The 15,817-nt window shown below is 40.6% G+C and overlaps 1 protein-coding gene across 4 annotated transcripts in view; it reads right to left on the reverse strand.

The window, feature by feature from the left end:
• Window positions 1-15,327, reverse strand: part of atp8a2 (ATPase phospholipid transporting 8A2) — a 62,681-nt gene extending 47,354 nt beyond the window's left edge. The window contains exons 1-3 of one of the 4 annotated variants that reach the window (XM_083529109.1): window positions 15,057-15,314; window positions 10,368-10,469; window positions 3,309-3,447 (exon numbers count right to left, since the gene is read on the reverse strand). In XM_083529109.1, the coding sequence (XP_083385235.1) occupies window positions 3,309-3,447; window positions 10,368-10,469; window positions 15,057-15,099 (284 nt within the window). In that variant the 5' untranslated portion in view covers window positions 15,100-15,314. Of the gene's footprint in view, window positions 1-2,446; window positions 2,487-3,308; window positions 3,448-3,575; window positions 3,650-10,367; window positions 10,470-15,056 lie in introns of those variants that run through there. The other 3 variants (XM_083529110.1, XM_083529111.1, XM_083529112.1) reach the window with 3 other exon arrangements.
• Between the last annotated feature and the right edge of the window lie 490 nt (window positions 15,328-15,817).

Raw genomic sequence — 15,817 nt, forward strand, 5'->3', positions numbered from 1 at the left:
TAGGGTAGCAACAAGGGCATGAACAAATATAGATGCATTATGCAAATGTATGTGTCAGTGAAAGCAACTCAACACAGCACATGAATACAAAATATTATTGTATTTGAAAGTAATTATGGTGTTTTAAAAGATGTTTATCATCAGGACACTGAACTTTTGCTATGTTTCCACACGGACGGTTTTAATTGCCGGATGTGTGCATCATACCGGTCTTTGGTGCTCGATTTGAGCCTTGGCGCATCAGTAAAACGAATGTTTAGGGATTAAAAATAGTTTTTCAGTGGAGTTTAAATTTAGTTTTTCAGATCTAAATAAAGAAAAGACATCGTGGAAAAATGTGTGTTGCGTTGAAAGTTTTCATTTTGCCACTTTTATATTTAATTATTAATACTTTTAATAAAAACTGTCAAAAAGAAATGCAGCTGCATCAATAGATAACGTGTTCATGAAATTATAAATTATTTTTAAATAAATTTGCGTTATTGTGTTATTATATATATATATATATATATATATATACATAATTCTTCTCTTTGCCTTGTTAGTTATCTTGCTGCCTTTTGCTACCTTTGCTAACTCTTGCCTTGACTATATTACGCAACACAAGCCGTACATTCAATGTTTCTATCTTGTATGTGTGATATATGTTTGTGCCGCACTTTACACTTTTGGACTCTTCTAGATGTCATTTACTGCCGATGCTGTCATTTTGTTATTGAAGGTTTTTGTCCTTTCTATTGCATCAGCACATCACACATCAAGAAAACTCTCTGGATTATTCCTGTCTGTTTTTTTCATCTGTGTTTTTTTCTGTCAGATTCTACGTTTAATTAAAACGGACCCTCTGCACATGGATCTTCACTCATCGACTCACTGAGTCTGGGTTATGCCAGTTTTCTGTCTTTCTTTACTTCTCAGTGTGTTTTTGGATTTGAGTTGTCTTCGTGGCAGTTCTTATGATTCAAAATAGATAAGTTACTTAGCTAAAAATATATTTTTGTGGGTTTTTTAGGAAAAAGTTATTTATTTCTGGGACTGTAAATCTCGATAAGTGTTCAATAAAACGTTCCGGGTTTTGCTGTATACTCGACTGGAATGTTATCAGACGCCACTAAAGATCACTGTACCGCGCTCTCTGAGTAAAAAGTCATCCTAGATAACTATTTTTCTTTTACAAAAGTTATTACACAATTCCACATTTAGTCCCCGTTTGCTATTATAACAGCCGCCATGCTATGCCACGCTTCTGGGAAGTTGTTCCACTAGATTTTGGAGTGCACCTATGGAGATTTGTGTGAGATTTATTCAGCCGCTGGTTTGTTAGTAAAGTCAGGTACTGATGTAGGTGAGGTGAGGTGAGGTGAGGAGGCCTAGGGTGCAGTCAGCATTGGAAATTAATCCCAATTAATAATAGGGTGGAGGTCAGAGCTCTATAGGAGGAGATCTTCCACTCCAAATCATGTAAAGCATATCTACATGGAACAGGCTTTGTGCACCAGGATATTGTCATGCTGTAACAGATTTGAGCCTCCTATTTCGAGTGAAGAGAAAATTTCATTCTACCGCATCTAAAGACATCCTGTACAATCGTGCGCCTCCATTTTTGTGGTAACAGTTTGGAAAAGAACCAAATGCAATATAAAACAAAATGCATGATGAAACTGACATTGAATTAGCATTAGAAGATTTCACAGATTTTACAAAGCTGATATATTGAGGGGAAAATCCTGAGGAAATCCCATTGGGGAAAATCATAATGTATGACTTTACATCAAGCGTAACTAACGCTAACATTAAACTGGCTCGATGTGCTCTTTAAATGCAGACGCATCTGCTGGATCGGCATGGAGAGATCCCCACAGAGACCGGCCGAGCGCCGAGCGGACCGGGCAGAGGGAGAAAAATTCAATTAAAATGAAGACATATGTGACAAGCAGTAAGAACATTCTTTTAAAAAATTTATATTCACATTGTTACGGTGAGTTTGTTTTTCTCACAGGCGTAATTCCTGCTTCAGCAGAGAAACAATAAGTCAATACTTTACACACACACACAAAAAACATGGGGACAAGGGGATACAATACAGGACTTTAGGTTGACATTTTAACTATAACAGATTTTCAGAGCTTTAAAGAGCAGCAACTGGGATTTCAAAAGTACTTCAACAGACTCAGGAAATAATATATAACCTCAACATGTCTCAGATGTCTCTCTGGTGTCAGGAAATAAAACAAAACTAAACAATCCTAACCACCAGCAGCAACAACACTGTGGGAAACCGCCTGGATTCATTCACGACATAACCGAAATGAAACCACGGAGCGTCTGCATCGTCTTTGATCAGAGACAGCGATAAATACGAAAGGGAGAAAAGCAGAGCAGCCACTTCCTCGACGGCAAGCTGAGCCCAACGAAAGTGCAAATATATCACGAAAACATCACTGACCTCATCACTTCCTGTCAAATACCGAGATCGCTCCAACTATTACACATTCACCTCCACATTCAGATCATTTACAGGCAATAAAAACAGCACAAAGAGTCGAAAATAAAATAAATTAATACATTAATGAATTACATTATTGTCAAAATATCATAGAATAAGTGTGTGTGCTGTTTGCATTTATAGAATAATTTATCCAATTCATGGATTTAGATTAATAGAATTATTGAAATTACATGTTTATTCATTTAAGCCATGGAATTAATTTTATCTATATTTTTATAATAATAATAATAATAATAATAATAATAATGATAATAATGGAGGTGTCAGTGATATATCTTATTCATACTTCTATATTTATTATTATTTTTAATATATAATAGTATTCAATTTATTAACATGTGTATTCAATATATATATATATACACACACATTACTCATTAAAGTAAATAGATTGAATTATTAATTTTTTGATGCGCCTTGTATTTTATGGAGTTTAATAATATCATAATAAATGCCTCATTATTTTATTAATAACTTTAACAGTCCAACAGTAAATGCATGTTGTAATAAAAATGTCCTTTAAAAAAAGATGAAATGTGCGTATAATTTTAGTATAATATGTCAAATATATACGTTAATACGTGTTTGTGGTCTTCATATTTAATTAGTGGACTTATTTAAAGAAATAATGCAGTGAATTTACTGATAAATACAAGAATAAATGAATGAATGGATAGGTGGATGGATGGATGGATGGGTGGATGGATGGATGGGTGGATGGATGGATGGATGGATGGATGGATGGGTGGATGGATGGATGGGTGGATGGATGGATGGATGGATGGATGGATGGACTCACCTGACATGGTTATCGCAGAACTTGGTGCTCTGTGCCCGGTTGAGGTACACAGTCCTGGCTGAGAAGTCTGTGGGCTCCGCGTGCGATGTGCTGGCGGACATCTCGTCTTCTGCCCTGCGGTAAGACGAGCAGGCGGTTCCTGGAAAGAGCACAGAGTGTTGTGAGGGCTCGTGGGACACAAACACGGAGACACGCACATATATACACGCGCACACACACACGCGCACACACACACACACACACGCACGCACGCACGCACGCACGTACGGATTGCGCACGGACGCTGCCTGCGTCTCTTAATCCCTCTCCATCACAGCGCCTCATTTCTATGGGCTCTGGATTCAAACTGTCACCGATACGCCCACCAGGCCCCACCCCCCTTATCTATCTCTCCATCCCTCTCTCCCTCCCTCACACACACACACACACACACACAGAATGTGCTGATGAGCGCGCGCCTTCATTGGAGACCTTTCCATCGTTTGTTTTGCGCACACAAAGGGTCCAAACTGAGCCAGGAATTTGTGCACCACATTATTCTTTAAATATAAATCAACCAAAGTTTTTTTTTGGCATACAATATATTTATAATATTTAATAAGATGAAATGAAATAAACAAAATAAACAAAAAAAGCAGGAAAAATGTGTGTATTGTGTTACACTGGTGTTGATTGACGCACTCTGGTGTTAATTTTCTTACCGGCTTTTAAAAAGAAAAAGAAGGGAAAAAAAAGTTTAGGGAATATTGCTGGAATGGTGTGAATAACTAATAATAAAAAAAGAAAAAGAAAAAAAGAATACTGGTGTTTTTTTTATTTTCTTTCATTAGAAATCCGATCCACGCGTGATTTTCCGTGCCGCGTTAATAATGCACGAGCACCGAACGAGCGCGCGAGTTTACCCAGCTGCCGCGACCAATACGGGCGCTGATGATGGACGGACTGGGCGGATGGATGGATGAATGGAGCAGGATGGCGTGTCCTCTCTCTCTCTCGCTCTCTTTCTCTCCCTCCCTCTGTCTTTCCCAGGCCTCGGCGTCTCGCGGCGGTAAAAACAAACCCCTCCGTGTCATCAGCCCGGGTCCAGTTACTGAAAATTATTATTTATTTTTATTTAATTTTTTATTCCTCCAAACGATGATTTCTTTTACATCACACACCTCCGCCTTTTCCGTCCTGATCAGTGTGTACTACAGAGAAGGATCTCACCCTGCCCCGGTGTGAAACAGCGTCGCCTTTAAAGGGACAGTTGCCAGATTTCCGTCCTGTTGCCAGATCGTGCGCTTTAACGCCCATTTGATTAAACGAAGTCTAGATTTTACCGGGTGTGTCTCCTCTCCGGCGACACCACACAACCTGACTGATATTGTTTGCAATATTTGATTGAAATATTGATGTAATTCAGCTCGGGTATGATCCAATATGATTCATATCAGCTGGAGCTTTCAGGGAAGGGCTGGTAGCTCAGTCGCCTTTTGTTTGGAAAGTCATGGGTTCGAATCCCGGCACCACCGAAAATACCATTGCTGGGTCCCTGAACTAGGCCCTCAACTCTCTACTGCTCAGTTGTATAACTAAGATAACTGTAAGTCACTTCTGGATAAGGGAATCTCCTGAATGATGTAAATGAGTTTTCCACCTCGAGATTTAGGATGAGACTTTCTTGTTGCCAAGGTAACACTGCACGCTATGTACCAAAAAATAGACGGTTGTTGGTCATTGAAATAAAAATTTAAACCTACGATTATTTTACGAATGATCGTGTGACATCTTCCTGTTGTAAGTTCGATGGAAAAACACATGCAGGCTACAAATTGCCCTTATATTTCATCCATCAAGACGTCAGATCTTCTCTTAAACCGCAGTGAAGCTGCAAATTTGTTTATATTTGTCCCACTTGTTATATAGAGATGCGTTAACCTTCTGGAAGGAGTCTCCAGTGTCAATGCTTTGTCACAACACATCCTTGCTTTCCTCCATGGTTTGATTGTTTTAACCAGTGGTGGAGAGAAACGAAGTAAATGTAATTCGTTACTGTTCTTGAGTAGCTTTTTCACGTATGTGTACTTTAGGGAGTGTTCTATTTAGTATGTGTTCTATTTAGGGAGACTTTAACTTCACTACATCTTAAAGTCAAATATTTGACTTTTTACTCTTGCGAGATCAGTCGTTTCTTTTTATTTACAAGCAGCAATCCACCAATCAGAGTCGAGCGTACTCTTTGTTTTGAACTTGTTTTGATCGCAGCTTGGTGGTACCTACTTACACCAACATACAGTTCGGCGTCAGTTCAACAGCAGAACATTTAGAGAGGAAGAAATGATGGAAAAAAAAAATCAGCAGGTGTGAATCATTTCCATTCATTGCACAAACCTACACGACTTCTTCCTCTGAACAACGGTTAAAAAAAGCATGATGGTGGTTCACGGCTCAGTGTCATGAGCTGAAAAGTACAATGAGCAGAATACAACGTTTCACATGAATTTCTCACAAGTGCATCGCGGACTGTAAAAATAAAAACACAACAAAAAACAACACAGCTGCCAAGCCGTTCTGAACGAAATGCGCTAGCACAAATAAACAGCATCAATTAGGATAACTTCCACAGAACTGATGGAGACACTGAGAAGGAGTTTTATTATCGTGTTTTTGTAGTAGGCATGCAGTGATCATGAGCCACGATCACACAGACGCTCTCAGACTGTAACCACAGAGTCATTAGGGTCGGAAGTGTGTTGCAGAGTAATGTGTCCACCGGAAATCCTCTTTTTCACCAGTGTCACAATTTATGGGGTCACTCCAAACCCTATAATGTAACACAGAGCAGCCAATCAAAAGCCAGATATGGTAGTAAACTGTGATTCATATCACGACCGTGCATCATAAAATCAATATCCAACACAGAGCAGAAGAGGCCAGGGCAGATAATCCCATCACACCACATGATACAGGACAGAATCCAAATTGTGAACATCTTCACGCTTCAAAACCTGATTTCCAATGTGCTAAAGGAAAGGAGATGAGTCACCTCTTCTATAGCCTCATTCCTCACATTCTGCTCTCCCGTCCTTTCGGACCCTCGAACCGGGTGATCAATATAGCCACGGCGAGCAACTCTAATTGTCTGGAGACTAATCGATGCCTCGGCTGCTCGTCAATGACGAGGCACATTAGTGAGTGATTAACAAGGCAGAGTTCTGTTTAGCAAATTATCAATACGCTCCGGACTGAGCAGAGAGCATGAGAGCTGAATAAACACACGGAAATACCTATTACTATTACCTGATTATAACAACTGACCTTATGTTTTATAACAGCAGCTTTTTAGTAGTTCCTGCTGCAGTTCAAATGACGGGGACGTAAATAGCAGCGACGCAGCTTTCCATAAAGACGTGTGTAGAACCTGGAAGGAGTCTCCAGTGTCCACTGTACAGTTGTAACAGTAACAGAAAATCATTTCCTCTTCGTTTTTGTTTTTTTGGTTTGCTTGTCCAAGATATAGTGAAAATAAAAGGAAATGATTGTACAGTGGCTGTCAAAAGTGCTGCAGGTACGACTCCAGGACAAAACACTGTATGTGCCTACAGTCGTGGCCACGCACTGGAAGCTGGATGCGTCGGTAAGTGATTGGACACTTCAGGGAAACTTTGATGGCTGTCTGCTCCACACCGTCCTCACCGTTTAGCCCAGGGGTTCCTGGTATGGATCCACTGCTTAAGTTCCTCTTGATTTTGGTGACACTGTGCTCGGCAGGTAGGAGCCTCTAACAGAAGAACTTGTGTAAGACAGAGAACAGGAGAGAGGATGTGATCAGACTGATCTTAATGGTTTGGGGTTGTTCTGGAGAATTCCAGGTGAAAGGAATCCTATACCAACATCGCTCCTATTCCATACTTCAACACCACGCAATTCCACCTGGACTGCGGTTCATTGGATGATGAGCCGAAGCGTATGTCCGAGCTCTGTAAGCGTTACTTAGAGAGCAAAGAGTGAGATGGAGTGATATCTAACTAATAACTAGTAAAGAACACGTGGTTTACAAAAAGCACAGCAAAGTATTTGAATGTTTGGAGAAACGAACTGTCTTTATTAGTGCGCTGTGGGAAAATATGTTATGTACAAGCTTTTAATTAAAGCAAGTACTTTACTGAATTGATCACAATTTCAGTAGAACTGATGCGGTAATAGAGCTCGTGTATTTTCCACAGAAATTGTAAACAGGTCAAGTCTCAGATGTTATTTCTTGGCATCACAAAGCGAACTCGCGCGTATTCGGTTTCATACAGGAGTCTCCGGTTTAAACGGAAAAAGAAATGTCTCACCGACCCAGCGACAACAAGAAGAGAACGCCGAAATCACACTTCGAAAGAAACTTTAAAGCGTCAGGATGGAATGAAACGCAACCTTCACCCTGCGACCAGCTACAGGAAACAGAGAGCACACGCAGATTCAGGCTTTTACGGATAATAAAAGTGTTGACAGCAATTACAGATGCGGCCTTGATCGGGGTATGTTGATCTTTTTGGGTGCAGGTGAAACTTTGCGATGCGTGGGCTACCCTCAAGGACGTGCCGATATTCTGATTCAACAATCAAACAGATTCCCAGCATGCCCTGTAGCCTGTATTTATGAGAACGACAAACCACAAAACTTTTTTTTTTTTACGTTGACGAACAAATGACAAAAATGCAGGACGAGGTGTTAATTAAACAAACAGCTCATTAAATTTCAGTTGCAAAAGTACAAAAAATGTACAATTGGCCCATTCTTTTCACCAACCTCTTCTACTGCAACCTAAAAGCCATTAACTCCAACACCATTGTTTTTAAATAAGGTTTTCATTTGATGGCAGAAAATAGAGCTCCAAATTTTAAATATTAACAATGAATAGATCGACACGGAGAAACGTAAGCCCCGTGTGGGAACTCCCTGAAAAACCGGAGCAGGAGTAACCTCAACATGTCTCTACAGGGACTTCAAAATACCTGATATCACACAGAGATCAATACCAGAGTGTTTCCGGCAAAGGGTGAGACACACACACACACACACACACACACACACACACACATGTTGAACATAGCCTCCATTGGACACTTGTGTTTTGAAGTGTCGCAGGTCGATAGGTGAGTATCAGGTCGGTGCTTGGCCACCAGCCCAACTTACATTACTAAAAAGAAGGGCCTGCTTTTGAATAATAAATGCTGCAGATCTGCATTATTTATTAGGGCCGGTGCCTGCGTAATGCCAGACGCTTGCATTCTATCTGAAACTTCACATCGTTGAAATTAACCAGTGTGGTGGTGATGTGTCTTTGAGTAGTGTTATTCTCACAGGAGATTTAAAGCTTCACCGGAAAAAAAAGGGCGCCAGGTACTGAAAAACGTCGACACATGAAGCAATTCTGTGCAAAGCAGCGAAGCGTGAGCGATGACGATTATGATTATAAATCCACCACCATGTGGTCACCCTCAGGTACATATGGAGCTCCGCCTGGTCTGGGTTGCCCTTCGCTGTGCCATACTATTGCTCCTGAGCAGACGGATCTCTGGAAGGTCTTAGTGAGGGGTACGTTGTGGACAGATAATGATGGGTGCGCAAGGAATTAAAGCGTTCTCTTACAGACAAAGTGAAAAGAGCTTGTAATCCTCTTCCTGTCACCTCAGCAACTTCACAGCGTCTAATCTTAACCCTGTCTAATCCAGCAATATTTGCGAACTCATGGCCGGCAAGCCATCAGCTTTGGGCCTTCATGCACCAGACACCATGCAACTAGCTCTTATGAAAGGGACTCCATTTCTAAGCTACTCAAGCATTTACTTAAAAAAATAAACAAATAAAAAAAAATATATATATATATATATTTATATATGTCATGCATAGGCGTGTAACTGAACACGTATTCGTACCAAACAGAGTTAAAATTTGAGTTTGTTGTAATTTAAGGAACGTATTAAGTTGCGGACTGCAAGTTTAGTCTCCACCTCACACTCACACCTCACACAAGTGCTTATTCTTTTTTTTTTTATTAGTATTAAACTTGAAAACATACACAGAAATGACAGGGGTATAAAAAAAAGGAACGAGAGTTAGCGCAGTGTCACTGTGGCCACTGATTCCGTACCAGAAATCAGATTTGTTTTTTCGCATGCATTAAAATGCTACAGAATCTATAGCGCTAGCGTTAGCCGCTAACCGGGAAGTGTCCAGCTGAGGGTGAGACAAACACACACACACACACACACACACACATGTCCAGCTTCAAGAATTTCTTTTAAAAAGGACAAAATCTGGACAATTTCCTATATTTAGGGAGTAAATGAATGAAGGATGGAAAAAAAGGAGCCATTTGTTACAGTTAAGTGGATCATATCTTTAAGAAATTAAATATTAAAATGTAAAACACACACATCTGTTTTATCAAAATGGGGGTCTAACAAATGTAAAATATTGAATTACATTTTCCCATTTATAAAATTTTATTTCATCAATTTAATTTGTGCCAATTTAATAAGTTGATTGTTGATCAAAAGTTGATTGTATTCATTGGATTTATTCTATTTTCTTTTTTTATATCATATGAAATATTATTTTATATATCATTTAAGCAAGCAGGCATTTTATTTAAAATAGTTATAAAATGTAAACTGTTTGTAAAATGTAAAAATGTTCAAATGTTGATCACAAATGTTAATAACAATCATCTTCGCTAATAAAAAACAGCCAGAGATTTTATGTTTTGCAGCCTAACGGCACCGAAATTGACCCGAACTGTGTCTTAAAAACCGAGTTACGAGCCGGAGGGTGAATTTTGTGAACCGTTACACCCCTAGTCATGCATCATCATTGCTGGTTTTTTTCTTAAGTGCATGCTGTGTGCAGGTCGGTGCTTTTTTAACGCTTGACTGCTTAGAAACTTGCTTTTCCATGCAAAGCAGATGCCTGAGAGGAGTCAAAGCAAACACCGTGATGCACCTAAGACTCCAAGCAGCAAGGAAAAGAAATGGAAAAGGAAAGGACTGGTGTCCGAGCAGCAACCAGCGTGAGGAAGAGACTCACGTTTCTCAAACCTGTCTGCCAGACGGGAGCGCATGTCGGAGCCCATGGCCTGGTCCTGCTGGCAGGAGGATTCCTGGCTAAGAGAAGTCAACGCTAACTGCTCTGGAAAGAGCGCGCAGGAGAGAACACACAAGACACAGCAAGTCAGTCAAGCCACAGGCAAGAGATGCTCGTCTCCTACTTTAATAAAAAGACAAAACAAAGAGCTTCACTTCACAAAGGAAATAGGAAACAGTTTGGGATTTGGTCTCGGTGCATGCTTGAGGGTTTGGATGTGAGCTTCGAATTCAGAGAAGGGAGATAAATGTGAGGCAATTCGGTTTCAAACAATGTTTTGACCCTCACAGTTAAAGTGCTAGAAATGCAGGGAACATTACAATGTTTGCTTGAGGAACCGCTCTGCTCCATCACTCCTGATCACCCAGCCTGATAAAACAGGACAATGCACTAAACCCTGCACTGTAGCTTCTGGAAACGCAGTATGAAAAAACAGTGTTTGGGTTCTGAGATTTGTTTTGACTTTGGGCTCGTCTGTTTGATAAGACGTCTGGAACATCAGTCTAAAGCCTTGCCTGCCTACTGCTGTGTGTTATTCCAGTGACTTTCATGCCATTGAAAATCAGTATTTATGCGGAGAATGAGTACATAAAAATGATTTCAAATGTAATATAAAAAGATTTACATTTGCTTTTATATTGTTTTACTGTGATTTGAAGCACACAGAGCGAATCCGTCGGAAGTTCTTTTGCGCCCTCTTGTGGACAGGTCATGTAATCGCAGCACATCGTTGAAGTGGCAATATTATGACGCTAATAAAGGAAGCAAAAGGAATAAAAATGGTCCCTGTGTTTTTTCTTGCACATTGGAGCATTTTCATGTAGAAGAGCCTACAGGAACTGTATCACATTCGCGTTACTTTAAGGGAACCCTAAAAGGCATCGTGTTTCCTCATATAAATGGAGTCCTATAGGACAATTCGTCATGTTTTCTTGCATGTAGCAGCACCATAGAGGGCATTTTCATCGAAATTTTTTTTAATCAATTACCATTATTTACATATACATACCATACATACAAAACCATACAGTCATATTCTTTTTTAAAGAGGCGTATGAGTTGCCTTTACAGCTACAGCAGGTCATTCACAACTTTTGAGTGCTGACACTGGAGACTCCTTTCTGAAATATTAAATAAATCTCGAGGAAAACGTCACCGTATCGTAACAAGTTCAAGTATCGTATTACAAATAATCGGATTTGTCGTATCACCACTAGAACAATGGCATCAAAATAAACCTCCTTTTTTCGGCTGCTCCCGCACTATTCTGTCCTCTAAATCTGCCGCTTTTAAATCATCTACCTGCATGTCTTTCCTCACCACATCTATAAACCTCTTCAGCTCTGCTACCTCCAGCTCCACCTCCTGTCTTTTACTCAATGCCACTGTCTCTAAACCATACAACATCTCAGGTTCACCTTCTTCAGATATCCTTCTATCACAAATCACTTCTGCTTCCACTCTTCTCCACCCACTCCACCCTGCCTGCACTCTTTTCTTCACTTCTCTAACACACTCTCCATTACTTTGCACTGTTGACCCCAGGAACCTAAACTCCTCCACCTTCTCCATCTCATCTCCCTGCAACCGCACCCGTCCACTGCCCTCCCTTTCATTCACACACATGTACTCTGTCTTACTCCTACTGACTTTTATTCCCCTTCTCTCCAACACGTACCTCCACCTTTCCAGGCTCTTCTCCACCTGCTTCCTACTTTTACCACAAATTACAATATCAATCACAAATCATAGTCCATGGAAACTCCTGTCTGACCTCTTCCATCAACCTGTTCATCACCACTGCAAACAGGAAAGGGCTCAGAGCCGATCCTTGATGCAGTCCCACCTCCAACTTCCTCTGCTCTTATACATCACCCGATGCTCCTCCTTCTTCTTAAAATAAGTATTTACCACTGCCATTTCCATCCTTATAGCAAAATCTACCACCATCTTCCCTTCCACATTCCTCTCCTTAAGGTCATACCTACCCATCACCTCCTAATCACTCTGTTCCCTTCACCTACATGGGCAAGTCTGCCCCAATCACCAATCATTTATTCCTAGGTATCCCTTCTACCACTTCATCTAACTCACTCTAGAATTTTTCCTTCTCCTCCATCTCACAACCCACTTGTGGAGCATAGACACTGATGACATTTATCATCACTCCTTTAATGTCCAGCTTCACGTTCATCACTCTATCAGAAACTCTCTTCACCTCCACTACACTCTTACTGTACTCTTCCTTCAGAATCACCCCTACACCATTTCTCTTTCCATCCACACCATGAAAGTTTAAACACCTCTAGTGTTCCTGGTCTTACTCTCTTTTCACTTGGTCTCCTGAACACACAACATATCTACCTTTCTCCTCTCCATCATATCAACTCTTTTCCTTTACCAGCCATAGTACCAACATTTAAAGTGCCCACTGAAATCTCCACTCTCCTACACTTCTCTTTTCCTGTTGTCTCTGTAGACGTCTTCCTCCTCTCCTTCTCCTCCTTTTGGCCAGCAGTAGTCCAATTTCCACCGGTACCCTGTAGGCTAACGATACCTGTGGGGGTCGTTAGTAACCCGTGCCTCGACTGATCCGGTATGAAATTCTAGTTCGTGATCCGTATATTTGATTTGGACTATGTTTTACGCTGGATGTCCTTCATAACGCAACGCTCCGCATTTATCCGGGCTTGAGACCGGCACTAAGAGTGCACTGGCTTGTCAGCAGTAATTACTGGATTAGCATTAAAATAAAAATGGGATTTTATATATTTGTTAAATAGTAACACTTTAAGATCTGCGGCTTCAGAAACTTCATCACTTTCTGACTAATCAGAATTGAGGATTAAGAAAACCGCACTGGTGTGTAATTTTTTAAGGTACTGAATTGCGGTGATTTTTCCATCTCTGTGATTTTGTGTCAGGACCAAAGGAAAGACAGGAAGCCTGTCAGTCGTCCGTGTGGGGGCGTGGCACCTTGAGCCGATTAATTAAGAGATCTGCCTTCAGCACTTTAGGATAAAGCTAACTGAAATAAAGTGGTGCTTAAGGTGAACAGCTTAGGTCAGGACTTTTCGGGGTAAGTTGCTGCTGCTGCTGCTTGGATGCACGAGCAGGAGTGTAATTTGGCTGATTACTAAGAGAAAAAACTCAAAAATGTCCAGATTAAAGACACTGCACATTGGGAAAGTGGAGCAGGTTCAAGAGAATCCACCTTCGGTCCTGAGAAATGTAGTCTTATAATGTGTCTAAACCTTAATACATTACTTCTGTCATTCTATCTATCTATCTATCTATCTATCTATCTATCTATCTATCTATCTATCTATCTATCTATCTATCTATCTATCTATCTATCTATCTATCCATCTATCTATCTATCTATCTTTCTTTCTTTCTTGTGTTTGTGTTGAGGAAAACTTTAAAGGTCATTAGGTTCTGATTGAGTGTGTGAGTGAGTGAACAAATGTTTGAATGAATGAATAAGTGAGTGGGTGAATGAGTAAATAAGTGAATGAGTGGGTGAGTAAGTGAGTTGGTGAATGAATGGGTGAATGAATGAGTGCATGAATGATTGAGTGAGTGAATGGATAAGTGGGTAAATAAACAAATGGGTGAGAGAATGCGTGAATGATTGAGTGAGTGAATGATTGGGTGAGTGAATGAATGAGTGGGTGAGTGAATGAGTGAGTGTATGAATGGGTGCGTGAATGATTGAATGAGTGAATGAATGAATCGGTAAATAAACGAGTGGGTGAGTGAATGAGTGGGTAAATGAATGAGTGAGTGAATGAATGAGTGAATTAGTGAGTGAATGATTGAGTGAGTGAGTGAATGAATGAGTGGGTAAATAAACGAGTAAGTGAATGAATGAATGGGTGAGTGAATGAGTGAATGAATGAATAAATGAGTGAATGGGTGGGTAAATAAACGAGTGGGTGAGTGAATGAGTGAATGATTGAGTGGGTGAATGAATGGGTAAATAAACGAGTGGGTGGATGAATGAGTGAATAAATGAGTGAATGAATGAATGAATGAGTGAGTGAGGAACTGAACTATGAGGGCCACTGCTGTACATTTCAAATTGTAGTCTAAACGCTAATGAAAGCCTCCTGACAGGAACCTCGTAAGGAAGGAAATTGATCTGAAAGGTACTGAAGCTGCAGTGAAAAGGTAAAGTCCAGCTTTCTCTTTCTTTTCTTCAGTGGTTAAAATGGTGCTGAAGTAACTCAGGACTCACAGTTACATTCCCACACAGTTATGTTGTTATAAATGACTGAAGGAAGAGGAGCTGCGGGTTCAGTGCGCAGAGGAATGACGAGAGGAATGACGGGACATCACCGGGGTCACCTGCGTGTTTACGGTGCACTAACCGGTGAGCACGGTTCCGATGCGGATGAAAAGGCCGTGTGTTAGTCGTGCTCGGTGCTCGGTGCCAGGCCCCGGGGGCGCATCCGTCTTACGCGCTCGCCTCCATTTTTATACGCCGATGCGTTGCGCAAATTCACAGCCGACAATTGGAACATTCCTCATCACCCAAATCAAAATGAGTAAAAAAAACAAACAAAAAAACCCGCTATTAATATATTCCGATCGGGTACGCAGTGATCGCAGTCCAGACGCCGCGCTTACCTCCCTCGCTGTGGATCTTCTTCGATCGCCGGTTAAAGTACATCGTGTGGCTGTGCGGGTCGCGCGTCCGAGCAAGCCGAGGGCCCCGAGAGCATATCCGTGGATCTGAATCCCAGCTCAGGGGGCGAGCGGACTGCTCACGGGGCCGCGCTCTCCGATGGATGGAGCATCGTCACCAGCGTTAGGTCATCTACGGCTTGGCGGCGCGCTTTACAGCGGGAGCGCGCATTCACCCTCCTCTCCTTACTCGCACGGTGCGTCGTCTCTTTAGCTCCGCCCCCCGCGTGATGCACTGTAACCGCAGACTCTTTTATTTATTTTTTATTAAAGCTCATTGCATTAGAAATAAATTACATTAGAAAAAAAAATGAACAGCTTATATACGAGATCTTAAAACTTTTACAGCCCTAAAGCTATTTACCTTAAATTCTGATTAATAATAATAATAATAAATTATTAGGAAATAAATAATTGGAAAACGTGTATGGATTTAATATAGATCTATACCCTGAAACGTGGATATACACATTCTATTACATATTTATTACTAATTATTTTCTATTTTTTTCCGTTTATTTTATTTATTTAGTGAACTCTTTTAAGAATTTCCACTACACAAATTTTACAAACCACATGTTAGAAAGTCTTCTATAAATTATAATTATATTTTTGCAGTAATTCAGTTAAATGTTTTTTATGTGTTGTAGGATTGTATTTATTTATTGGCACCAGTAAAGCAAATAAATCAAATATCCATTTCT

This window comes from Silurus aristotelis (genome assembly GCF_946808225.1).
Source record: "Silurus aristotelis genome assembly, chromosome: 25".
NCBI lineage: Eukaryota > Metazoa > Chordata > Actinopteri > Siluriformes > Siluridae > Silurus > Silurus aristotelis.